Here is a 27,531-nt window from a genome sequence, read left to right as displayed (position 1 = left end):
ATGCCTGACAGTTAAGATCCGGTAATAATTTTGACAAAAAATATTAATGATCAGTTTCTAAATGTATTTGTAAATATGCATCAAATAAACATGAACTTAGACATTGGGATATTAAAAATCATCTCAGTGTTTCCTTTTCACTGATTTCTCTTTTCCTTATTCATTAAGGAATTATCATTAGATTAATTACCCATTATCATTAGATATGTTTCATTTAGGATTCTCCTGTTATTTAAGTATATTTTGAATATCAAGAAACCCTCTTTGTTGACAGACAGTTATGTTTCGTAATACAGTAAAGTGATTAATGTGAATTTTTGAATGTACTGGGGAAAAAAACCTTTTTCTTGTGTTAAGTTAATATTAATTAGACATTAAGCAGTTGCTTATTGGAGATTTCTCTGTTCCAAGAACTAAAACCTGGATTAAATTCAAGCCTGATTACTCTTGAAACGTTTTGACTCTGGTTGGCAAAAACAACAATATCTGTTCTCAAACACAGCAAAATTTCTGTGAAATCTCTATTGATTTGATTCTCAGCCTAAATGAATCCACAAAGCAAGTAATTTCTAATTTGAAACTAAGACTCTAATCTTCAAGTCTTTTAGCCTGTGTGTAAACAGAGCAGGATGTTTTAAGATTTCAAACTAATTCATATATCATCTTGTCCTTCTTTCTTTCTTTGCTCCTCCATAAAATAATCACAATTTATAAATAATGTTTTCCAGGTAGAATATCGTTGCATACATTTTGTATATAAACAGTAATGTAGAGCAAAGGATGTATTACTAGGATGCAGTGATGTGGGTATAACTTTAGAAATTAGACTGTACATACTTCATTAATTTTATACACTGCAGCTTGTACTTGTTAGAATGACATGACTACCCAAAGGTTCCAGTCTGACCATAAGCGTGTTTGCTAAATACATGCTTATGTTTTAGTCGGTTACATGTTTTTTGAAGTGCATATACATAAACTTGCCTAAGGAGTAATTATGTATTAATACAGAATTTTTTGACCTTACCTTCTATTTTTTCGAAGGAGAAGAAAGAGTTTAGAATGCTGGGTTTTGTTTACACTGATTTAGATTTTCTTATCTATCTTGTGATGGCAGTAAAGTTTTTTACAGAACTAAATATTTCTTAACTTCATCTTAAGTATTTATGTCAATTACAATTTATATTCTGTGCTACAGAATATGACTTAAAAAATGTTTCCAAATGGCCTGTTCTGTTAAAATATAATTACTTCATTTTCTGATTTTGTTGGAGAAAAAAGGGAATTAGATTTCAATATTATTTTAATATACTTTTTATTTAATAACTTTGATTTTTCTTACTATTATTAAGTGTCATAAATAGCTAAAGGTAGGAGAATAGTTAAAAGACATATGATTATTTTTCAAATTTAATGTGTTCTGGAAATACTCCAGTCTATCTTTCATAAATTACCGTTTTGGCTGAAGCATTGTGTGGAAGACAATTAGAATTTTCTATGGACTTTGATGGCAATAAGATTTTACTCTTCAGTCCTGTGGTCACTTCTTTACATTTCAATACCATGGAATATTTTTTTCTTCTCCTTGAGTTATGAAGCCTCTGCTTTTTTTACAATATTTGGAGGTGCTGGTGGGGTTTGGGTTCTCTGGATTTTTTAATAAACTGTGTATTTGCACATGTGAGGTGGCTTTTGTCATATATTCTTATGAGCTTTTTAATTTTTCCTTTGGAGAATGTGCATGTGGAAGAAATCACTGAATTGTGACTGTTATTCCCTCATCATTATGCCTCACTTCATTAATATTGAAACAACAGCATATTCAGGAAACTATCAAGAATTTATGTAGCCACTCCTTACAGCATCTGACTGGTTTCCACATGAATAACAATAGTAAACCTTCTTGGCTGTTTGTCTATTCTTCCTTTTCAGAGTAAAATGTTCACTTTGGGATATTTTTGTTGTAGGCTAGTTGTCTGATTTTCTTGCTTCCATTGGTTAGTATCTTTTTAAGAAAAAGGATGAACCTGTGTATGTCCTCACAGTGGTACTTTTTTGCTTAGTAGTGTAAAAAATTGTCATTAATAAGTGTCCATTAACTTGCAAAGTGTATATTTTATGCCACGAAGTCAGGTGAAGGCCCTGGAAAGTCATAAAAGAAGACAAGAAGCACACACTGACACAGACATTACTTTGGCTTGATAATCTAGAACAGATGCAGGACTCTGCATTTGCTTTGCTAAAATTTGAGGTTCTTGTCAACCTATTTTTCCAGCCTGTTGATGTCCCTCTAAATAGCAGCCCTGCCCCCAGTCTCCTGTGCTGCCTTCCCATCCCAATCTGGTTGCTGTCTTCCTGAAATTTGCTGGTGGTGCACAATATCCCATCAACTGCATTGTTAGTAAAGATGTTGAAAAGTATTCACTCCTAAGACATGCCAATAGTAAATGACTATCCATCACACTTTGTATGACCACTAATTGAGCCCAAGGGTCCATCTAATTTTCCATGTACCCACTGTCCATTTATGAATTCTATATCTTGCCGGTTTGGCATTGAGGATACTATGAGAGGCTCTGTCAAAGTCTTTGTCTTTACACTGGTTGAGGTGTCCAACTTCCACTGCTGCTTCGTACCAACACCACCAGTCACTCCACCTCAGAAGGTTGCCAGGTTAGTCAACCATCAATTGTTTTTGCTAGATGTTCTCAACCACCTCTTGTCCATGCTTGGGAGTAGCTTTGAGCGCGATTTGCTTTATAACTTTCCCAGAGACTGATGTGAGGCTGACTGGTTTGTCATTCTCCAGAATCTCCTTCTTACCCTTCTCTGAGGCTGAGCGTGGCATTTGTTTTCCTCACGTTATCCGAAATTTCTCATCACCACAGTCTTTCACAGATAGTGAGCAGCCTCACAGTGATGTCATCTCCCTCAGCAACCTCAGATGTGTCCCTTCTGGTCCCATGGACTTGTTTATGTCCAGTTGGCTTAAGCACTCCCTAATTTTATCTTCGTCTCATGTATGCACAGAAAATGAATTCTTTAGGAAAAAAACCCTAAGCAACCTAACCCTGTGCTACTGAACTAAACTTACACTATTAACATGTATTTTATGACTATACCGATAATACGAATATTCAAGGACACCAAGCTCTCTTCCTTTACTTTCATATTCCATAAAGTTAATCAGAAAAGTAAAAAGTGAAAAGCCTGCCAGTGTTGTGAGAAATTAATGTATGGCACTATATTAATGCCAATTCTGAACAAAATTGTTCTACTGAAGTCCAGATTGTTGTACCAACTGAAAATTCATCTTGTAGAAAAACATTCATGCATAATTATAAATAGAATTTCTTAGAAGTTTGTAAGTTCTTTCACTGTAATTATGTTCTTCAACAGTACTTTTCTGGAATTTTTTGCAGTGGAAAATGAAGTTGAAGCTGAAAGGGTTCTCTTCTCATATGGGTATGGTGCTAATGTTCCTACAACAGCTAAAAGGCGACTAAAGCAAAGGTAAAAAAGTGCCTCCTGAATTTACTTGTTTGAAATAAAGATATGTGCATTATGTTTTGTCTTAGAATCCAGCCAGTTTGATTAACATCAAGAATTTTTTTAATGACTTTAGTATACAGGAACAGAATGAAGACTAGGACCTGATGGTGTGGTTGATGCATGTAAATGAGCATATACATATTTTTCTAGGTCCTTGTCTTTCAGAAAGATTAATTTGAATTGTATAAAACTAAACATCTGTAAAAACAGACTAGTTATATTGTTTACATTTATATAATACAAAATAAGTTTTTAATACCCTAAAAATGATTGTATGTAATTGTAACAAAAACGCATCTCTCAGGAGATTGAGAAGGCCAAGGTTTGAAGCATCACTATTTCATCTTTGCAAATACAGCATTTGATTCCAGTTATATTTCTTCAGTTTGCTCTGGTACTGTTTGATCAATAGATAAAAGTTATGTGTAGGCTGAATAACTTACTTCTAGATCACAGTAACTTTTAAATAATAAATTTATATTGCACACTTTCTTTAAGAAATAATAGTGACATTTGAATGGCTCATTGTGAGCATAAAGGCTACAACCTTCTGTGAAGTATAGGGAATGAAGATTTATTTATACTATTTTTAAACTGTGGCCACAGCAAAACTTATTTTGCTGTTGTTCGAAATGGGTATAGGTAGTATTAAAAGAAAACATAACCTTAGATTTTTATAAAGGAGCAGTGGGATGATTTAGGTTGGAAGGAACAATTGGAGGTCAGCAGGGTCCAACACCCAGCTGACAGCAAATCCAGTTGTTCAACAGCTTGTACAGCTAAGTTTTGATTTTAAATATGGATAGAGATTCTACATCCTTCACAATATCAGGTCAGAGCAATGCGATTTTTTTTTTGGCAGAGGAGAGACACCACAATTAAGAAGGTTCTTCTCCCAGAATCAGACTAATTCCTTGCATTTCGAGTGTGCCTACAATTTTCTCAAATGCAGGAAAGTCAGCTGCATAGTTTGTGTATTGGTAGATTGTAACCATGCTCTCTTCTACAAAAATGAGAACCTCCACCATCATTGGTGGACACACAAAAAGAGTAGAAAAACACATCTAAACATGTAACCATAGCTTTACAGTGTACATTTCTGTTATTCAGGAGCTGGAAGTCAATATTTTGTCACAGCTGTTAGTTTAGTTGGTTTTGTCCTCTTAGCCTCCACCTTCTCCATGACAAAGATTTTTTAACATCAAAAGTTACTAGTGAGAATTACAGGCAAATGATGGTCTGCTCATGTTGCAACAAAGATTTATGGGCCACATATTACTTCTTCTGTCCTTTGTATTTGTTTTTCAAGAAAGTGTTGTTGATATGATTGTCAGTTAGATGAGACCTGTTGTGCACTGATTTACATATTGCTGACAAATATCATAAAGATTTTACGTGGTACCTAACTTTGGCACGGCCTAGTTTGCTTGTTTTTAGCCTCTTTGGATTGTTTACTTGTAAGATTTCTTTTTATATTGCATAAAATTCAAGATAATAAAAGGAGGGGGGGATCAGAAATATTCTTGTTTGTCTGTTTCAGGAGGCATCATTTCCTAAAACTTCAGTTCCTTCCTCCTCTGTCAATAGTTTGGGAACTTTTCTCAGTTTCAGCTTAGATCCTTCTTTTCCTCCACCTTATTAGGGTCAGTTATTATTTACATATAAAATAATTCTGCTAAGTCACCTTTGAATGGTGAATCTGAAAATGAATAAACCAGAACTTCACATGTGCTTGGAAGACACTTTCTGAGCGTAGAAGAACTGGATAACACTTTGCTGACCGTTATTTGGAGACTTACAGAGACTTGACATCTAATGTCCCATTATAACCGATTCAGTTCTATCAATACAGTCAATGGAGTTTGGAGTACACTTCATTTCACCATCCTGGAGTCCATTGTGGTGGAATATAGTCAGGCTCTACAGACTGTATGGAATAGGATGAGGTGATTAAGAACAGCTTGAAAGACCAGGTTAGATGTCTGGAATTAGGCTCTGCAATTATGTACTGAATTGTTGCTTTGCTGCCTATCGAACTACGCTACTGAATTGATGATAAACTCTTTTGACTTGGAACAAGAAACATGCAAGAGCTTGAGGATCTAATTTTTTAACTGCGGTGTTTAAGTAACTCAGTAATCCTTTCTCTTCTAAGTTAATTTATGGATCTGCTGAAGAGTTGGTTTGGTTTGGTTTGGTTATTTTTGAGTGACAAGAACATTAATTATTTAGCATATTAGTTGTCAGACAAAACAATGGTGCCTCTGTTTTGAAAACGATAAAATACCACATTTTTCAGTGTTCCACTACAAAATATAAATTAATATGCATTTTTTTAAAATTATGCAAAGGGAAGCCATTTACAGTATTACCTGAAGTTGCTAAAAAGTAAATACTCATAATTAAACACTTTGGCATGATTACTGCAATTGTGTAGTATTGTAAGAATTCTATAGGTAATTACTTTGTAAAATATTACAATGGCATAACTGTGGGAATGCTATTTCAGTGCTGCTAAATTTTGTAATATTTTCATTGTTCTTCTAACTGACCATTCTGCACGTTTCACCATGTAATTTAGATATTAGTATTTAAACATTGGTGAAAAATTAAGGCGATCAAGTTCTGAAGTATAAATGTGAGAATTTCTTTTGCATATTTTGGAAAAAACTCAACTTGATCTTTCTTTTTACTGGAACAGTGTTCACTTGGCAAGGAGGTTACTGCAGCTAGAAAAGCAAAACTCATTGCTTGTAAAAGATCTGGAACATCAGAAGGAACAAGTAACACAGATTTCACAAGAGGTAAATTACTGCTACATAAAAAATCAAATCTGTAGAGACTATAAACATTGCAGAACAGCTGTTCATAAAATGAAATATTTTCTAAAGAGTGTTTATTATCTATTTGATGTCAAAAAAATGGCCTCATAATTAGCCAAAACTCTATGTTAAACTTTTTCAAAGAAGTTTATATTGTATTTTGAAATGAAGATCAAAAGAGGGATTACTTTACAGGCTAAACAAGAATGTAAACCAGACAGACAATGTTCTGATTTCTGAAGAGGAGACCAGCCAGCCAAACTAGTTTGTTCTGTTTGATACTTAATTGTTCAATGAATACCTCATTACTTTTTACACAGCTCTTCTCTTAAATCACTTTTGAAGATATTTCTTTAAGTCCTTTTCCACATTGTTCAGTTCTTGAGTCTTTTGAATATACAAATCTAGGGAATGTTTAACATAAGCTGCTTTTTTGAACATTTTTTTTTTTTTACTTTGTTACAATTAGTTTAGTTTCATGATATTTTAAAATTCTGTATATAATACTTGAAATGACTTATTACATTGACACAGAGAACAAACACTAAACAGAACTCAGCTTGAAATCTCCCAGAATTAGGGCGAACTAATTTTTGGAAATATTTTTAAGATTGTTTTCTAAGTTTCTCTTAGGAACCAAAGAACTTCTGGATTTCCTATTAGATATTGTCTCCATATAGAATTTCTAGGCTGATTGATTCAGGAATGTGGTTAACAGTTTGATTTTTTTAAAACCATGACAATTATAATTTAGTATAACTACACCAATGTACTTCACAATGCAAATACTTGCATTTTCTATAAATTTAAAAATACATTAATTTTATGTATTTTATATTATTTTGTATATATTATTTCACTGGAAGATAAGTGAACAGTAAAGTCTTTGTAAAGTTTTCTTTAACCATTGCTATAATTTATTAGGAATTCTTCTTAGATATATCCTAGTAATTTGTATTTGACTAACATATCTTTCAAGAGATTTGTGAATACAGTGTTATCATTGGTAATTTTCTCTATCACTATTCTTTCACGATAGTTAAAATCTATGCTATATTTCCTACTTAAATCTGTCTGATTTCCACTTCAATACATTTCTTACTACCCACAGTGGTTTTATATTTGCTTCTAGATCGCTGATAGAAGATTCAGTACCAGTGACCTTAGTCCCAATTCCTGTAAAATTCCGCTGAAACATCTTCACCTCATTTTTATTCTCCCATGAAATGCCGTGTAGCTTTTTCTTGATCTTTTGTCATATAATTGTATAGTTTAAATCAAAATGTCATCCAGTACTAAGTTAAATTAATGTCTTGCAGATAGCTAATGCACAGCTACTAAGCCTATTAACATCAAATTCATAAGGTTAAGTAAAATCTTTTAAGATCTGCTTTCTATTAAACTCATGTCTGGCACTCAGGTCTGAATGCTTAATCAGATTTCTTTCTTCCTCTTTTTCTTAGTTTTGCATATGATTATAGACCATTTAGCTTGCTATCAATTACTGAAGCAATGCTGCTTGCCATCCTTCAATATGCACACAAAGACTTTACAATTGTTACTAATGGACTGGAAGATAGTTCATCATTCTCTTGTTGCACAAACTCATCATCTGACTTCTTCTCAAACAGAGGGCAGAAGATTTTATTGAAAACGTCTGTATTTTCCTCAGCTTTAATGCAGTTTTACCGTATCTCTGCCATAGCAGGCTGTACTATTTCTAGGATTTATTCACTCCCATGTTTTTTAATTCTAAGAGTTTTATGCCTGCTGGTATCAAATTTCTACTTGAAGTTGTAGCTTCTCTTGTAAATTTTCTGCATGTTGTATGTTATACTGATTACTATCTGTTATCTTTCTTTATATAGTTAAAATTCTTCAACTTCTCTTTGCTGTCTTTACTGCATCCCCTGAGCTATGATAGGTTTTTACTCCAAACTATGGTGTTTCTTAATTTTACATATATATATATATATATATATATATATATATATATATATATACACACACGTATACATATATGTATATATATGTATATTTTTTTAAGGGCAAAATAGTGATCCTGTTGACTACAGCATGTTCAGGTATTATTATTCTTCTTTTTATTATTCTTCTTTTTATTATTTTTTAATTATTTTTATTATTATTCTTTTGGCTGACAGTTTGCTCAGTCACCTAGATTAAAAGAGGATGGATTGAAAGCTGATGCCAAAGTGATTGGACAAACTTTTCTTTTGAATTTTGATTAAATACTGGGATTTCACTGCAATATTTATGGTACAACTTAAAAAAAATACCTCTTAAAGGAGGGAGGAAAAGAAAAATATTCCAATAACTACAAGTGATGCTCTTTCTAAGATTATTTTTTAGACTGTCTTCAACTAATTGCTGTAGAGCTTTATGGAAAGGAATCATATTGATCTTCTGGGAAAGTCAAGCATTACCAAGGACAAAATATTGACTTCTGCATAATTTCATTCATTTGGTGGAAGTCTGATATAATGTGCCTGCTTGAAAGTTGGAACCCAGTGGAAAAGCCCAGATGTTGAAAGCAACTTCTTGGGTTTCAGTCAGTCCCATTGTAGTTTGTCAGACTTTGCAGGATCCTATCTATTTTCAGGTCTGTGATACAGCATTAGAAAACAATTTTCCTTTAAAGTCCTCTTTCTGTTGTTTTGTATAGCAGTGATCTGCAACGTCGAAGAAGGTATTGAGACTTATTTCATACTACAGAAGGTTTGTTGACAGCGTCTAGGACAAACAGAATAAAAGAATTCTAATGACCTGTTACAAGATCCTCAGCTGGTTATAGATCAGTTTATTGCCTCTGCAGCTCGCTTTGTGTTACTCTCAGTTTCAGTAAGTGGAAGGCTATGTATCAGCTTCTGCAAAGTAGTGATCTGCAATTACTACATTTAGTGCCCAATCTAAATTTTGGAATGAATTCACTTTGCAGAGGTTTTGAAGAACAGTGCTGGAACTGATGGATAGACAATCCCTTGCATCTAGAAGGCTAATATGGTCTTTGGGAGGCTTAAAAATCAAATACTGAGTCAGTATATAGTAAAAGCAATACCCTAAATAAAGAATTTTGCTAAGCCAATACATTTGGCTTGATGCTAAATGGCTTTTTCAAGCATTCATCATTACATTGTATTTGTGCTTTTCGTATGCCTTGATTGAAACACTTTTATCAAAAGCAGGTTTTCATCTTGCTCTGAAAGAGAATATATATCAATGATGAAATCCTTCAGCTTGATAGAGATGTCCCTTGAGGGGTAAATAATAAATGCCTAATTACAAGGTCTCAGATTTGTCTCTTAAAAGAATGATGCAGAAATACTTAAGTAAATCTTGTACTTGAAGGAAGAAAGAAATCAAAGTTGCTTACAAAAAGATAGTGCTTTTTCTGAAGGATAATGCTTAATTTATATACATTTGTGTATGTTAGTAAAATTGAGCCATTAAATGCATTTAATGCTTAATTGATTAAAATTTAATGACATCTTCTTTTAATTTTATGGAATCAAATGAGCAGCAAAGCACCACCATGGAGAGGAATGGTACAGCCTTGCTTCAGAACAGCAACATGCTTTTAGCTGGTAAAATTAGCAAGTTAACAGCAGATGACTTAGCAGCATCAAACCAAGCTTACAACACCTCACTTGTCCCACTAAAGTACTTCAATTCTTATCAGTGAGAACAATGAGGAGCTTCACAGTGTGGTGACAGCATCCCTTGAAAGTTTGTAGGCTATCAAGAACAGGATTCCAAACAAGATCAATTTGATTAATGTTCTCCTATAATGGCAGCCTCAAGGTTTTATACTGCAAGTTTTAGACCATCCTAGAGATAACTACTCCATGTCTCGGAATTACCAGTATGTCATGTGAAGACTCTTTATTGTCTTCTTCAAAGAGATCTTTTTTGATAACTTCTACTCTTAGAAAAAATAATAGCTTTTAAAATTGCTTATCAATTTATTGAAGATAATGAGTTTCTTCAAGAAGATGATTCTCTTTACTTCTCTACAATAAACTTGGAATTTCACTGTGAACTAGAATAGGTGTTTCTTGAAGGAAATAATGTATTTAAATAATACTGAAGGATTTGCATTAGTTAGAAGAAGTGAAATGTTATTGTCTCTCCTTTCACTTTTTAAAGCATGGAGTTAACTCCCCTTTTAGTAAGGTCAGTAAGGTGAGCAAGCAAACTTTTGTCTATATTCTGTTTTTTCGTAAATGTGAACCATTATAAGTTCTTTGCACATTTGATACAGTATGGAGGGCAAAAGTAAAACTTCAATAAAAATATAGTGGCATCAGATAAAAAAGGAAATACATTCTCATGTTTTGAAAATTGTGAATAGGAGGGAAATCTGATTTTAGGAAAGTCCTGAAATATTATTTAAATGGGCTAGTTGTATAGGAAGGGGTTGGTTGGTTGGTTGGTTCGTTGTTTTGTTGGGTTTTTTTCCTCTGCTTTTTTGGAACAACATAAAATAAGAAAACTGTCTCCTGAGTCAAATTTGGCAAATGTACATTGTTTAATCTATCAAGAAATTTTATAAACTAGTTGGAAAGCTTAACCATTTTCCATTAAATTCATTCCATTAGACCTGTTTGTATCTAAACTTTTAAAAGATTTTAATTTATTTTTTGAAAGTCTAGTTAGTCTTCTTGACTTACATGTACTCCAGCTGCTGAAATTGCTAAGTCTTGATATGTGATCTTAATTTTGTACGTATTTTAGTGCATTATCTTGTTACATTGCGCAAGATGCAAGCCGTATCATGCAAGCTTTTTAGACCTAGTGATCCTAATTTGTTCAGGGAATAGGGCTAGAAAGGTTTGTTTCCTACTTATGGGTATGACACTTATTTTATAATACACTTGTGAACATCTCCTTGGATTTCACTGCTCATACACAGTAATTGATTGGAGGAAAGGGGACTTTTCTTCCATTATTACTGTGTTTTCATTTAGATTACATTTCCAAGCTGAAAATTCTATTCCAATACTATGCTGTTTTTAAAAATTCACTTGTGATCAATAAGGTGAACAAACAGATGCCTTGTCTATACTAATTTTTTTCATCAACAGAAGCTGTTACATGAAAACACTTGAAAATGCAGGTTAGGGAAATGTAGAGAGTGGTAGCATGATTGCAGTGAAAATATCATATAATTGGAACAGAAAACTGAGAGGATAATGTGCTAGATAGTAATTTGAGTTGTGTTGTGTTTTGTTTTGCGAAATAACAGGTTTGGGTTTTATATTATTATGCAATGGGTAATAATCAATAATATCCAATACTAATTTACTAATAATCAAATAATTGTGCTTTATAAATTATCAAGTTTACAGTAGAAATAATTCTTCTTTTGGCAGCTCGACAGAGCAAATTCTTTGTTGAGTCAAGTACAACAGCCATACAAATACCTCATTGAAATTGTGCAACAGAGAGATTCTCAAATAAGTCAACAGAAGGAACACATTACACAACTTGAAAAAGATGTCAGGTAATTAAAATCACTGTTTCTTTATTTTAAACTGAAAGTAAAATCACTTCTGTGTTTATTATTAGAGAACAATTATGTTATTGGCCATGAAGTAGGAGATGTTGACACTCCCTCATTGACTAAGTCCAGTCTTTATGCTGGAACTCTGGCACCTGTGATTTCTCACATATTGTCAAAAAAGTCACTTTAGGTTTGGAAAAGCAGCAACATCAGTCAACTTTAAAGTGAGTTTGGAGTTGAGAAGAGCTCTCGTGAAGTAGAGGGATGTTCAGAAGAGCGATAGGAATGAATGACACACCAGATGTACCAAAGTAAAAATAAAGAAATAAAGTCAGAGAAAAATAATAGACTAGTGCACCAGCAAAGGGTATTTTGGGCATAACTCAAGCAGACTTCCTCTAGTGGAGACTCTGATTTGCTGTTATATCCAGCTGTCAGAATTCTCTGACCACTGAGCAATTTACCACTGTCATGTAGCTGTAGAGACTATGTTTAACATGTGGTTGCCAAGTAAACTGTTATGAAATAATCTGACCCTTGATTTTCAGGGAAGTCAATAGCTGCGTCCCACTGCACTACAGAAGAATTAGCATTTTAAATACTGAGCGTTTATGTGGTATCTTGGTTTAGGAAGCACATACGGTAACAATTATGAAGCATTAATGTGATTGTATGATGAAGTAATTATATGAAAAACACAGGGTTTTTTTCTGACAAATCTACTGAAGCAATGAAAATAGAAAAATTAGGACTCAGCATAGCTGAATACTTTATGCTGCATACTCTATTAGCTATGTATCTATTCAGAGTGATTTGGTGGTTTGGGATAGTATTTGTCATGCCTTGAGGAATACCTAAAAATGCTTTTTATCTGGATAAATATATACATAAATCAATACATTTATAAATAAACAGAAATATTATTTCATACTTCTGACAAGATATCTTTCACTAGGCTGAACTTTGATTCAGTAAGAATAGATACTTTTTTTTATTCCAGAATCAAGTGCTTTTAATATTTTCCTAGACTTAATAAAAGAAAAACTTCTAAATTGTATTATAAATTACATATTACAAATTTTTCCAGGACACAAAAAATCACAGTGTTCTCTATATATGCAGGATCTTACTTGACAATTGTGAAAAAAATCATCAAATAATTGATCACTAGCAAATTAAATTTTCCAATTACAGGAACACAAAAACATCTTCCATTATTCACATAGCAGTTCAAAAGTCTCTGAAGAGCTAGGAAAAAAGGGAGTAAATATAATAGGTGAGGTCATTTCTGAAAGTGTATGTTTCATGCTTTTAAAATATGTAATAATTTTAAATGCATTATTAGCATTGATCCTCTTGAGTTTTTATGGCTCATTACAAATAATCTGTATGCCCAGATATTCTTCCTAAATTTAGCCTACGAATTAAGGCACCTAAATTAGGAACTTAGTCACGTCAGCTTTCCTTAGTAGTTCACAGAGGAAGTGGCATCTCCAAAAAGCAATTCAGATTTTGGATGGAGTGAGTCATTTGCTAGAGATGCCTGTTACTCTCCATTAAATATAAAGGGAATTTTTGGCATCTTCAAAGTGCCTGAGGTTAAGGAAGAAAATGGATCCGCACCACAGTGCGAGCATTCATGGTAAACATACCAGCAGTACTGTCCTGTGGTGAGCTGGGGTGTGCTCACCACTAGTCTGTGTTTCTGTAAATAAAAGTGTGGTCTGACAAAAAGAATATTTTTATCCTTAATGGTTTCGTCGCAAAAAAAGTAACACCTACTTTGCACATCAAATGTTTTGGTAAGAAGGTTTTTTCCCTGTAGTTTCCAAAGTTCCTTGTGTACTAAAAATAATCATTATTCAATTATCACAACTTTGCCTCAGCTTTGCGGTGGTTTCATAGGCCAGTGAAACTCTAATGTCTTAGGACTTCTGCTACATATCACTAGACCCTAATTTTGGTATTCGTAACTCCACATTCAAATCAAACGTCCTAAACTGTTAGCTGATATTCCCTGGGGCACAGGAGAAAATATAATCTCGTATAAAATTGATAATGTTGCTCCTTTGCTTTACTGTAAGTGAGAGGAAGGTTAGAGGAAGGGATTTCTCATCATTGAACCCCATTATGTTCCCGCAGTCTTTTGTCATGAGGATAGCCTTTTGGAATCTGCTGATGACAGTTTTAAATTAAAATATACTTTAGGTGATTTCAGATTACTTTGTGGACCAGTCTAGCTCCCAGCTATTCCAGAACTGAATCAGAATGGGATTTAAATAAATTAGTGATAATCCCTACCAAATATATGCCGAGTGAAGCTCTTCTGGATCAAAAGATTTAGACCACTATTCCTATCCTTCTTTCTCAGTTTGTTAAACAGTATTTTGTTGATTTGTGTGTGGAATATTTTTGAGAGGATGAGTTCAGAGAATTAACACTCCTCAAGGAGAGCCCTGAATTCTGCAGATGATGTTGGTGCTATTAGAAAAGTGGTAGTGAAAACACTAAACATGGTTTATGAAGCCTGGTTTCTCTGTATCTTAGCTCTGAGGGAAAAAGTTAATATTTGTAAAGTTATTTCAAAAGGAAATGTTTTTTTCAACCATTACCTATAATTAATAGTTAATACTGCAGTTCTGCAGTAGTAGCCTCTTTGAGGTTTAATTTATACTACAGTTACACAAAGTATATTATAATTTTTTTAATTTTACATACAATACATACCTTAGTTTTTTTTTTTCTAAAAATCAATTTTACAAGTACCAGCTAATGGAAAAACAATGCTCAATTTCTTGTTTTCAGACAGACCTTTAAAAATACTATTCAAAAATACTGTTCAAAAAAATCTCATATTTGAGTACCAGATTTTAAACGAATCACCATAGTGTTGATATGCCTGCACCCTCCCAATCAAGATTGAATACTTCATTTTATCCTCAGAGCTACCCTGTGCTTGATCATGCTTTGCCTTCCTTCGTGTTTAGCGTGCAGAATCTATGATTCAGAAGTGTTCTTTTTGCCTTGTGTTTTTATCTCATCTGCTCATCAAGAGAGATAGTTCTCCATTATGTAAATCATGGATTCCCTAAGTAGAGAAGTCACACCTGTGTTATCAGTGCCAGTGTTTTCTATCACCTCTCACTTCACTTGAGTGTGGAGGGATCAGCAAGGACTAATTTGCAAGTGAATTTAATTTTTTAGACTTAATTGGCTTCTATGCACAGTGATGATGGCCAATAATCTTTTTAGAACATGCTCCTTGGGTGGTTAAGTTCTAGCAGATTTCCCAAGATGATGAGTCTGTACTTTATTGCAACCTTATAAATGTTTTGTAGCAACCTGCAGTGCTGTGTATTTCCTTGTCTATTGAGAAGTCTGTTGGTTGCTTTTGGATGTGGTTTTGACTCTGTGATGAAATAGACTTGATGAAATAGTCTTGATGAAATCATCACAAGAGCAAGGCAACTGTGAGGAAGACTGTCTACGACAGCAACCTCCTTAGTTAGGGCTGTGGGTGTTCTTGTGCCATATTTCTACTGATTTTTTGCAAAATGACCTAAAGTCACTTATAATGCAGTCCCTTGACAGGCAACAGACACGTTCAGAATTCCCCACATTGCATCATTCGGTGAGTGTCATTTCTGACAGCAATTATTTCCACAAGAGGAGTGGGACAGATTCAGGCAGATCATTTTGATATAATACTCTTGAGAAGTCCTAGAGACCCATGTAAGTTTCCTTCCAATGTGGTTTTCGGAGTTTACTTTAACCAGAGCAGCTTATGCCTTCACCCTTAAGCATCACACCTCTAGAGCAGAGGCATCAAACTAAATGTAAATACTACTAGATTTATACAGTCCTAAAATGACATTTGGCCCTTGGAAGGCAACCGAGAGGCTGATGTGGCCCCCAGTGAAAATGAGTTTGATGCCCCTGCTCTGGAGCTAAGGCCATCTTTCAGGCCCTTTGTATCAAAATGCCTTCCTCACTTGGAAGGACTATTCAAATAGTACTCAAGGTTGCTAATGTCAGTAGCTGTCAAACTGAAACATAGAATCACAGAATGGTTTGGGTTGGAAGAGACCTTTAAAGATCATCTAGTTCCATCCGCCCTGCCATGGGTAAGGGCATCTTCTACTAGATTAGGTTGCTTAAAGCCCCATCCAACCTCTCCTTGAAAGGAGATGAATAGTCAAAATATGTACCAGACTAATCAAGGCCTTAAAGTAGTGTATTCCACCAGAGCTGGAGATACTTTGGTGGCTTTCTGAGAAGTGTGCCTTTCACCCAGCTCTGTGGATCTTCAGCCATACCTTCACTAAGAACTACAAGAGCCGTTGTGGTTGGGGTAGATGCTTAGCTGAGGAGCCATCATTGCTGTTAGTTATTTGCATCAATGACTTTGGGACCCATCTCCAGGTTATTACAGGTGCGTGACATTACTGCTTAGGTTCAAGTGTGAAGGCACAAGTGTGTTATCACTCAGACATAAAAAGAGAGGTTGTTTAGGGATGTCCGCTACCACTCTCCTTCCCACCCTCTTAGAACCCAGGCAGGCCTTGGGCTGTGCTGGCACTTGGCCATGGAGAGACCCAAGGTGGCCCTGGGAGCAGAACAACATGTGTGCTTGTGCACTGAGCCATGCACCTGCAGATACGCTTCCTACACAAAACCTTTGGACTTGAGTGACAGGGCATCTGCAGGGTGAATTTATAGGTGGTCCACATATCTCAAAATATTCTGTTAAGTAACCTCTCATTTATGTTAGTCCACATAGCACTCTCATTAATAAAAGCAAATAGCAATGGTTAATAAGAGCAGGGGATGAGGATGACTCCTTCCTGCTATAAAGAAATCTCTCTAGCATACAGTTTTTTAACCAGAAATTAAAACATCACATTTAGCACTCCTTTTGAAAAGAAATGCCTTGTGACTATGTCACGCTGTGGGAAAACAAATCTCTGAATTTCATTCTTATGTGTGTAGTGAAGTAATTGTTGTTTTAGTACATAATTTTTTGCTAAAAACACCGACATTTATAAATAACTGGAGACATTAAACAAGCCTTCATTCATAAAGAGAGGGTATTTATTTTCAATGCAGTTACTCAAATTTCTCAGTACCAATGGCTGGTTTTAAAAGTGGTTCCCTTACCCAAAAGCACTCCTCAAAAGCCTAACTGTGCGGCAAATCTAGAAGCAGTAGAAGGACTTTGCTCACTAAGAAGCTATGTACTGAAATGTTCCTTACCTAAACATTTTGGGTTCTCTAATTGCCATCCAAACATTATAAAGCTCAGCATGCAGTGTTAACTGAGGTTTTCCCATCACAGAATGGGCAATGAGGTTTTTATGAGAACATTAGCGTTCTGTGAGATATGCATCATCTGTTCCAATGCTACTGCAGTTTACCGGAGAAATGCTCCAAACAAAATTTGTAGAAACATTTTATTTTCCTACAAATGAACATTTTCTGAAGTGTATTACAACTTTTTAAAAGTTGGGGTTTTCGGTGTTTTTTTTTTTTTTCTCTTTTTACTATTTAAAAAAAAGGAATTTCTTTTTAATTTGGTCACTACACACATGAGGTTTTAAGCTACCTGAATCAGTCCAATTAAAATCACTAAGCAATCTCTTAAATGCCTTTAAAAATCTGATTTGTGGTTATGTAACCACACAATGTGAAATTGCAAATTTTTAATGTATTTTCTCTTCTAAAGAACTTTTATTTGCAGAATTTTTGTAGCTCTATATCTACGTGACTGAAAAAGAAAATTTAACTTAGACTTTAAAAATTAGCTGTCTGCTCTGCTCTGAGCTATTAATCTGTAGTTTGCAGAGAAGGGATAACTGCACTATATGCCTATATGATATATTCAGTTGATATTTTATATATATATTATATATTCGGTACAAAACCTTCACAAAAACTATTTCTTGTGTTTGATTTTTTGATGGTAATATTCGTATAAGAACATGAAATGCAAAAATTAGCAGAAGATTGGACTTCAGTTTTCAACTTCATCACACTGTAATGTGAAATAAACAGAGAAGCACAATCCTTTTTGCTTGTAGTATTTGTGGTACACAGTTCACTGAAAAAGAAACCTATTTTTTTCAAACTGAACAGAAGTAATAATAAAAAACAGTAATATATAAAACTGTGTCTATTTAGCGTGTCCAGCAAAAGCATATTATCCAGAATATCTAATAATACAAGCTTCTGAACATGATAGTATCTAGTATATTTAGACCAGAGATTTAAAAGATGGCTTAATTACCCAAATTCAGAAGGTTTTCAAAATCTTGAGACTAGGAAATGTTAGTTTCCACTCCCCAGAAAAATCAGGTCACCTATAAATGTCTTATTCACAATATCCAAGCTGTCTTGGCTTTAGATCTTGAGTAAAGCGAAACAGAACAAGCCGGTGGTTGCTGTGAGCAATGGGAATGTATATGACAAGTGTATTCCATGGTAAGTCCTGCATTCCTGGTACCTGGATTCATACCTGGCTAGGTTTTGAAAGCATGATGGAATGAAACTGAATCTCCTCCCAGACATTTGGTTTCTTCTGGAAACCCAGGCAAACAGAAAAAAGCAAGAGCTGCACTGCTTTACAGTTCCTTCTCCAACCTGGATTTCTGGGGCCACAGTTATATGACGCATCGCAACGCTCAGGATGGAGCAATCAGTGACCAGGACTGTGGAGCAACATTTGTCCTGCAGTGTGAAAACAGCCGTTTGTGCTCTTAAATAACTCCAGGCATTTTAGATCACTTCAACACAGTCCGTTTCTCCTGAGTGTTCACGTGTTTTCACACTGGAACAAGTCATTGGAACATTTCTTTTAGTGTTTCCTCTAGTACTTTAATACATCTCTATATCATGAAAACTTGAAAGCATAGTTAAGGATGGTCAAGAAGATCCCATCTCTTCAGATGAAAGTTATAAACCTTGAGCTTGGTTGTTAGAAGCTGGTTTGTCTGGACTCCTAGATTGTGGTTTCAGAAGCACAGTAAGGCAGTTAAGGCTCTCCATCACCAAATGGAGCAGTCTCATCCTTACCTTCAGCTGTGGGTTTCCACTGTACATAGTAAATCAACTTGTTTTGGTGATCCACATGAAAAAACAACCTTTAAAAAGAATCCCGCTTCCATCAGGTTAGGGAAGAGACCTACTTATGTGGTCACAAATTTTCTAGGACCAGCACAAAGAGCAGGTTACCAGAATGTGTTTAGGAAAGGATGTTGTTTCAGCAACAGTTTGCATTCAGGTGAGCTGAAACAAGCTGTAAGGCTGTCTCTTGTTTGTTACCCTGCCAATTAAAAGTGGATTAGGTTAAACTACTGTTTGATGGAAGTGTAAGGTAGTTTAAGGCTAGAACTTCCTTTACTGCTGATATCCAACATGCCCATTCAGAACAGTTTCATTAATGAACTGAAATGGTCAGTCTTCTTCCCAAAATTGAACTTCTGAAGATATTTCTGCTTTACTTGGCCATTACAGGTGTGAATTTGTTACCATTGTGTTTGGTAACTGCTTTCTCACTCTGTTAAATGTATATATGTCTCTTTTGCACTATTCTTTCGGAAGTATATGAATTATTTCCTTTTGTCCACAATGGAAAAAACCCCACAACTATTGCAAAACTACTAAATCTGAAGTCTGCATGTGCTTTGGTAATTCTGTATTCTTATGTATGGCAGAAAACACATCAAGTGCTACTGAGTGATGTAGCAGTCTAATTCCTGTATTTGGCTATAAACAAAGGAAATTAGAACTGCTTAGCATGGATCAGTCATGACATATTATTTCAGAAGATATAACTAGCATAATAGGTTCTGTTCTGTAGATTAAACTGAACCTTGAACATGAATGTCTGGTTTAGTCGTGAACACTGATGTTTATGCTTATTCAGTGCACTATTTAAGGAACTTTTATTATTACTTCTGTAATAAGTTTGTGAGTCATTCTCTAAAAGGATTGGTTTATGTTGTTAGGAAGTACAGAAATACAAGAAAAACTGACATATCAGTAAGTTAAAACACATGAGCCCAGGAAAAAATAGTAGAACATTTTCATCATGATTAAAAATGTCACAGAAAATAAAGCTCTTGAAAATATAAAAATATCTTTGTAGTTTTTCATAAATGTTAATACTTTCCTTTTAAATAACTCAGACAACTAGGCAGTTTAGCCAAAGCATACAATTTTTCTGAGAATTAATGAATGCCTAGAAGGAACTGACAGTCATAATTTACAGTACGGAGATTGCAGGAACTGCCAGAAAATCTCTGGGGCAAAGGATGATGTTGCTTACTTGAAACAAGTGGATGATACACAGCCAATTAAAGAAAAGTTTGATTTATTTTGTTGATCATTTCTGCATTAAATACTGGGAATATGAAATAATTTGTGTTTGCAACATATGTAATTGCTCCATTCCATTTATAAAATTTCAATACATTTGCTTTTGAACTCCTGTCCTGTATTCAGTATTACATATTTGCACACCACATGCAGAATTGTTTTTTGCATAGTTGTTGATCTATGTTATGATTTATATTGTACATCCTATTTAGATAAGTCATGCTAATGGCAAATATAACATTGGTCTTCCAAGAAAATCGCTGTGGCTGTTTTAACAAACTAGATTATACACTGGCATTATGCATGCATTAGTCTGAAGTGTATTGTTGGAAACTGATGTTGGGGCTAAATATGAAAATATGTTTAATTATATTAGAATTGCTGCATGGAATCAGAATGTGTATGCTAAACATTTCAGAGGTTCATATTCTATAAGAAAACAATGAACAATTAAAATTAAACTTGACATTGTACTATAAAAGCATGCCTTTGTGCTAAAACAGTTTTCATACTTGGTTCACAGGACAAACTTAATCCCATGCATTGCCCTGGAATATGAAATAAAAAATAGCAAAAATAAATTTACAATTTCTGCAGAAACTACGCAGCTAAAAAGGAGAGCTGGATGTTGTTCTTCTTTGTATTAGCTATTTTCAAAATGCTAAATACAGTCGTACAAAAAGCCATGATACTGAGAGAACAGTGTTTTCTGCTACTAGTGATGCATGCAACAAAGAAATCTGCATTTTGATATGTAAGTGTAGATATAAGGAAACTTTGCTTATAAAATGATCTCATTTTGCCTGGAAGAAACCAAGGCATAATAATAGAAGATTCTGATAATTTAAATTTAAATAATTCTTCAGAGAATAAAAACCAACCAAACAAAGCCCACATATTTTATGAAGATTTTCAATAGTATTTCTATTTGACTAAAATAAGATTTTTTTATATATCGGTACGTTCAGGGCCCTTCATAAAATTGCAGCGCTTGAACATAGAGAAGGATCACTTGATACAATTACTTGAGCAGATTTTCATTGTTGCTGGTATTTAGCTTTAGAAAATTTGTGTTTCAGCCAGAATACAAGATTAAAAGAGATTATCTGTTGCTATTACTGTATTTCCTATCCTCTTTCTACCAGTCTTTTAAATAAAGAAAAGACAGCTTTGCTGCGGGTCAAGAATCAAATGGCAGCAGATTTGGAGAAACTTCTAAATCACCGTGAGGTAATCTTCCTGTTTTAGCATTACTACCATAAGTATGTTTTTTCTTTCCTCAGCCTTAAACCATGGGAGGAAAACATGGTTTAGTTTGATTTGTTGGGGTTTTTTGTCTGTGTCATTTTCAGAAACACAAGTGCTAGTGTCCATCAGACAATCAGGAGGCTCTCAGTTGTGCTCTCAGTTGCTAAATTCTCTCTAATGACTTGGTCTCACTGTCCTTTCTTTTCTTATGCGCACGCAACAGACGTGCCTTGCAAAGTGCTTGGCATTCGCAAGCATTTAACAAGTATGTAGATAAAAGCGATTAAACTGATGCACGTAATCTGCAAGGTTTGCATGTACCGAGTGTGCCTCATGATCATTTGTTGCTCCACCACCACCAAGACAAAAAACCTGGACAAACCGTTGCACAATTCATTTCCAGCTTACACATCTGAGTTTCTTTTCAACTCCAAAATAGGATTTGAGGATAGGAAAGAGGATGGTAGTCACACAGGTTTCATCTAGACAAGAATCATGGTATTTCTTTATGTACTTAACCTGAGATTCATCAAAGCAAGGAGTCAGGGTGCTACTGGAGTACATTCTTAGATCTAAAAGTATGCAAAATCTTGCCCTTTAGACATATATGCTCTATATGGGAATTCCTAAAAGGCCTTTTTCAAGATTTTTCTCCAAACAATCTCAAGAGAGTAACATGTCATGGAGTATGAGAGAAAATCTTTCTGCAGACTAAATGTCTGAAACGAAGGACAAAAATAAATTAAGTTTACCAAAGGAGTCTCATACACAAGTGATCTGAAAAAAGGGTGAACAGTAATATGGAAATTTTGCTGAAGATATGAAATCAAAAGCTGACCATGAGCAGCTGTTAAATGATCTTGCAGATTTGCTGAATGATTTGGCAAGGATTTTCAGAGAAAACCCAACATTAATTAGTTTAAAATTATAAATGTGAAGAAAAACAACACAAGTTATATATATGCAGGACCTAAATAGCTATTTACCTGTTCAGAAAGATCATCAGAGAGTCATTCTATCAATAGTTCTCTGAAAATATCCTTTCAATTCTCTGACTGGGAAGAGAGAAGTTGGGGAGATTCCTCTCAAGGAACCTCCAACTCCCCTAAATTATCCTGGGGTTGCATTATCACTCATTCTAATACCATTATTTCAATAGAAAACTGACTGTTTGTGTACCTCCTCCTTTTCCTTTCCTTGCTCCTTCCCCAGGTTCCTTTCTTGGATCAGTAAACCAAAACTCATGTCTGGTCCCAAACAGTTTGTCTCTGCTGACCAGTTACAAACGCATTTTTTGTTAGAACAAACCAAACCAATTTCCCTAACAGCTGAGTCAAAGTGAGCCTCAGCTTAAGTGAAAACTGTATTAATTCTGTTCCCTGAGTGCAGATCTCAAATGTGTTTACTTTCTATGCTGAATTGTGCTGCATGTTTGTCTGGTGCAGTTTCCTCCTACAACAGTTTTTGTGATAGTAGTGCTTGTGAAGTTCCATGCATGGAGATGAAAATAGTCTAATTACAGAAGAGAGTAATTGAACATGCTTCCCCAAACTGCAGGTGTCATTGACCTGGCAGAACCATCTGTAGGTGCATCAGAAGTAAACATTCCGTAGCTCTTATTTCTGATGTCTGTGTACCCACATCATATATTGAAATTTCAGGTTCAAGACTGAGACAAAAACTAATGTTCAGTTTGGGTTATATTTGGGTTTGCTTTTTCCTTTTGGTTTTTGGTGATTTTTTTGTTTGTTTATATGAAACCCACTCATCTTAATGTAGCAGGAAACATTTCCAGATATTTTGTAAACTGTATTGATGAATCATCATAGCGTTATATTAATGATATGACAAATACTCTGAGGAAACATGATTTAATTGTATAAACATGTAGTGAAATTTCTGAATTTCAATATGATAGGCCCTTGGCAGGCTAATTTCAAATTCATTTATTTCAAAATGTCCTGTTTCTACTCCTTCTTTCCCAAGTAGTGCTGCTGCCAAGTAGTTATGTTCTCAAAGTAGTTACACCTTGGGTGACTAGTTTTAGTAGTGTCATGTCAACCAACACGCATTGCAGCTGATGAAAATCAGTAGAACGTGATAAAGGAAAAATTTAACAATATTTTGTATGAAAATTGTATGATTTATACCTCAGAGCTATGCAATGTGGTTACATCCCAACAACATTAGCCCCTATAACTACCCTCACAAACTGTTCCCAATATGCAGCAGTTTGGTTCTTCGTGTCATTTCTCCACTTAAAATGTTCCGACTGTGGCAAACAATACAAGTGAGGCTGAGTGAGACAGGCTTGAGAGAAAAGAAAGCAAATACTTACGTCTGAACCACACTTCATCTTGAATGTTCCTCATACCCTGGATGTTAAGAAATGGAGCAAATATTCCCAAAATTATTACGGTTTTGACATTTTTTTAATATCTGTTAAAAATAAGCCACATTAGTCATATTGTTTTACGTAATAGTGGTAATGTGTTTTCACGTCACCTGTGCAGAAAAGGATATAAATACCGAAAAAGAAACATTAGAAGTTGGTTGCTTGGGGGAAGAAAATTATGAAATGCTAGTATAATGCACAAAAAACCCCTAAGAAACACAAAAATAAGCTGAAGTTGTGTTAGGAAAATGTGTGAAAATAACGAGTTGTGGTTTTTTTGTATGTGTGCATGTGTACATTCAACTTTTTAAATTCCTTTTTATTCCTAATGCAGCCTTTCATTTTTTACTTTTTATGCAGACCTCTTTCAGTAGTATTACAGTTTATTAATTTCCCTAAAAGGCAATTATCTCATGTAATTAATCTTTGTACAGGATAGGACAACTTAGTTTACAGTGAGTTAGTCTTCAACTGAATTTTTTTGCCATATTAATAAAACAGTTAAATATGCAGTAACATCACAATTTCACAGTAACTATCCCTGCCAATAGAAAAAACAATCCAAATCTTCAAATCTTGGGTTACTAAAGACTTAACTTCATTTAGACAAGGTATGTGTTTTTAAACAGAAGTAACATGCAATCGGAAATACAGATTTAGGCAATGTGAAAAATATGAATTATGGGTTTCTGTGTTCTGTACATGCTATCATGTTATATGATTGCTATCAGTCTTGTTTAGTCATCGCACATATTTAACTGTCATGTCTTGTTAGGAATTACCTTGTTGCCCTCATGTTTGCAAGTAAAAACATTAGAATTCTTGAACAGATAAACCCAAGATACTCATAGTTCCCATAAAATGAAGTTTAGGTATGTTACAAGTACAAGCAAAAAGCCAAAACAATGTTAATGCCGTCTTACAGCAACGTGTTTCAATAAGTACACAGTTTTGACTTAAGGTATTCCAGCCTGTGTGGTCTCAGACTCTAGTTAACACATTTTAATGAAATGTTAGAGTTCCAGGGATTGGGGTTTTTATTTTTATCTCCTTGTGATATCAGCTGGATTCATAATGCTTGCTTTGGAGGTAATTATAGCATTTTATACACTTTTTAAATAAAGAACTTACATCCATGCTTAATATTACTTCCCCTTTTATGTATTTTAATTATGGAAGAAAAAGTTAAATATTCAACTATGAATCTTGGAAGAATTTATAGAGGGCTCTTATGTGAGCACTTTTATTACAGGAAAAAAAAATGACACTAGATATTAATGTGATAAAGTAGCTCATTATTTTAAATTATGTAGACAGCTAATTTGATGATTATTATTATATTTTGCTGTGGGAAATTTAAGTGAAAATTGGTCATTTGACTATACACATTCTTAAAAGGTAGAGTCCACCCATGAAGGAGAAAAATTGAAGCTTTTGCCTTTTTTTTTAGACTATATTCTTAATTGTTTTGTGACATATTTCTTTTTTTTTTTCCTGAATTTGTAAATGAATGTGGAACACTTTTAAGTCTTGATTCTCATTTAGATCATTGCAAATCAACTGGTACAGTAAAATTTCTTGCGTTCTTCATGTGGATAAATGCAAACTTCACTCTTTGAAAGGGAGTTCAATGACATTGTCGTGAAGGCCTAGTATCCAGGATCACGGTGAGGTTTTGTTCTTAGAGGTTCATAAGGGAGCCTTCACAGAGCTACCAGGAGGAACTGGGGTGCTCAGTATCGTGATGCCATTTGTAAACCCCTCAATGCATGCTGGCCAGTACAGTTAGTACAGCCAGATGTTTCAGCTGATTTCAGACTAAGAAATCTTACATGTTTTGTCAAGATAACCAACAGAGTTTTTAATTGTTTTTCCAGATCCATCAGAAAAGCATAACACATTGTTTAGAGGAACAATGGGGTCTCCAGTTAATAACCATCTAGTAAACAGTGTTGTTGTTGGGTTTTTTTTTTAAAGGGTATTTCAAATCCAGATTTTTTTTTTTTTTGCATTATTATTTGTAGTCTGTGTTCTCTTTTTAGTCAGCTGAGCTTTATACTTCTGACCCTCTGTCTTTTATTGTGAATAACCCAACCACACTCACACGAAAAAGACTTGTAGTCTTGATTCTTCCCACTCTTAACTTCACCACTTACCCCCAAATTTGGATCCTCATTGTCTTAGTGTCTTTGTATAGACAGAGGAGCATGAGTAAGAAGGATGTTCCTTCAAGGCATAAATCAAGATGAATTTATACATTATGCCCTAGTTGACCCAATAGTTATAACACTGTCTTACATCTTTGCTCCTGATCCTCCTCCTCCCTCCTCCACTTGCACCAGCTCTGGCACATCTCTAATGCTGCACTGGAACCATTCAGATCACTAAATAGAAACCTAACCTGACAAACGAAACAAACAAACAAAATTTAAAAAAAAAAAAAGTGGATTGCTATCTGTTAGGTTAGCAGTTTGAATCACCTTTGGAAATGGTCCAGCAATGAAAAGAGCAAGTAAAAATATTTGTATGTCAATATTATTTGCCTGTGAAAAAGAGGGTGTTTTGTGTTCACAACTGTAGAGTACAACACACCAAGCTTCTGTGCCATCTTTTATCTGCATCTAAATGGTATCCTTCTGTGCATATAACAGGAATCTATAGCTTGAAGACACCAGAGTGTCGTTCTCTGTTAAGTGCTAAAGTGGGATGAATCTGCTGAATCTTTTTAGCTGCAGCTCTTGATCCATGATTCTTTTTTATCTGTTGGTTTGAGGGGGTTTTTGCCTTCTCTTCCAGCAGTCAGCCCTTGACTAAAAGAAACATTTACCATGAGCTCTGTGATCTCGGCATTTCCATTGCCTTTCATGCTTGATGCAGTTGTTAGTATTTTGGAACATCAGAAGTGCAATTTTAGACTTTATCCATTGGCTTGCAGACTTCAGATGAAAACTTGGAAGGGCAGTCTGTCAGCACTCAGATGTTTGGCAAGAAGTTTTAGTAATCATTTTCTGAGGTTATGTTTAAGAGGTTATAAATTTGCTATGCTTTGATGTATGGCATTGTACTATTTCTTCAGATATTTAAGATGCAGCTGTATCGTACTAAAGAAAACCAATGATGTGCACAATTAAAACTATTTATTTTAGTTTTTCTGATTCAAAGTACAGAGAGCAGAAAAAGACTTGTCAAATCTTGATAATTAACAAACTGGTTTTTATTTAACAAACTGTTGTTTATGTTCCTAATGTGGAGTTCATAATCCATTGGTTTTGGGGGAAAACAAAAACAGAGCAGGTATAACAAATAGAAGTGTTCTTTTTATGTTTAAAATAGAAATATTCTCAGAGACATGAAAAGAAATGAAAATGAGCCAGTGGTGTAAGAGACACCAATAGAAGGCTTTAAACAAGTATTCCTCTAAGCGCATAAGATCATCATAAACATCAGTTTATGTGAATATAAGGGAGTTAATTTGCACTACCCTTTTTTTTTTTTTAACAGCTTGAAATCACCTGTGTGCAGTGCAGTCTGGCAATACAGTAATTTTTAATCTATAAAGGTGAAACTAATACTGTGAAACTAATGTAGTAAGAAATAAAAGGGTAAAATTTATTACATAA

At 34.5% G+C, this 27,531-nt stretch overlaps 1 protein-coding gene across 1 annotated transcript in view; it reads left to right on the top strand.

The window, feature by feature from the left end:
* PIBF1 (progesterone immunomodulatory binding factor 1) overlaps nucleotides 1–27,531 on the top strand; it is a gene marked incomplete at its 3' end in the record, with an annotated part of 116,816 nt that overhangs the window by 73,297 nt on the left and 15,988 nt on the right. The window contains exons 13-16 of the mRNA XM_080356229.1: nucleotides 3,423–3,513; nucleotides 6,254–6,356; nucleotides 11,765–11,895; nucleotides 21,414–21,498. Coding sequence (XP_080212355.1) covers nucleotides 3,423–3,513; nucleotides 6,254–6,356; nucleotides 11,765–11,895; nucleotides 21,414–21,498 — 410 coding nt within the window. The remainder of the gene's footprint in view (nucleotides 1–3,422; nucleotides 3,514–6,253; nucleotides 6,357–11,764; nucleotides 11,896–21,413; nucleotides 21,499–27,531) is intronic.

The sequence above is a fragment of the Nesoenas mayeri genome (assembly GCF_963082525.1).
Source record: "Nesoenas mayeri genome assembly, chromosome: 1".
Lineage (NCBI taxonomy): Eukaryota > Metazoa > Chordata > Aves > Columbiformes > Columbidae > Nesoenas > Nesoenas mayeri.
This window is presented reverse-complemented; position numbering and strand designations above follow the sequence as displayed.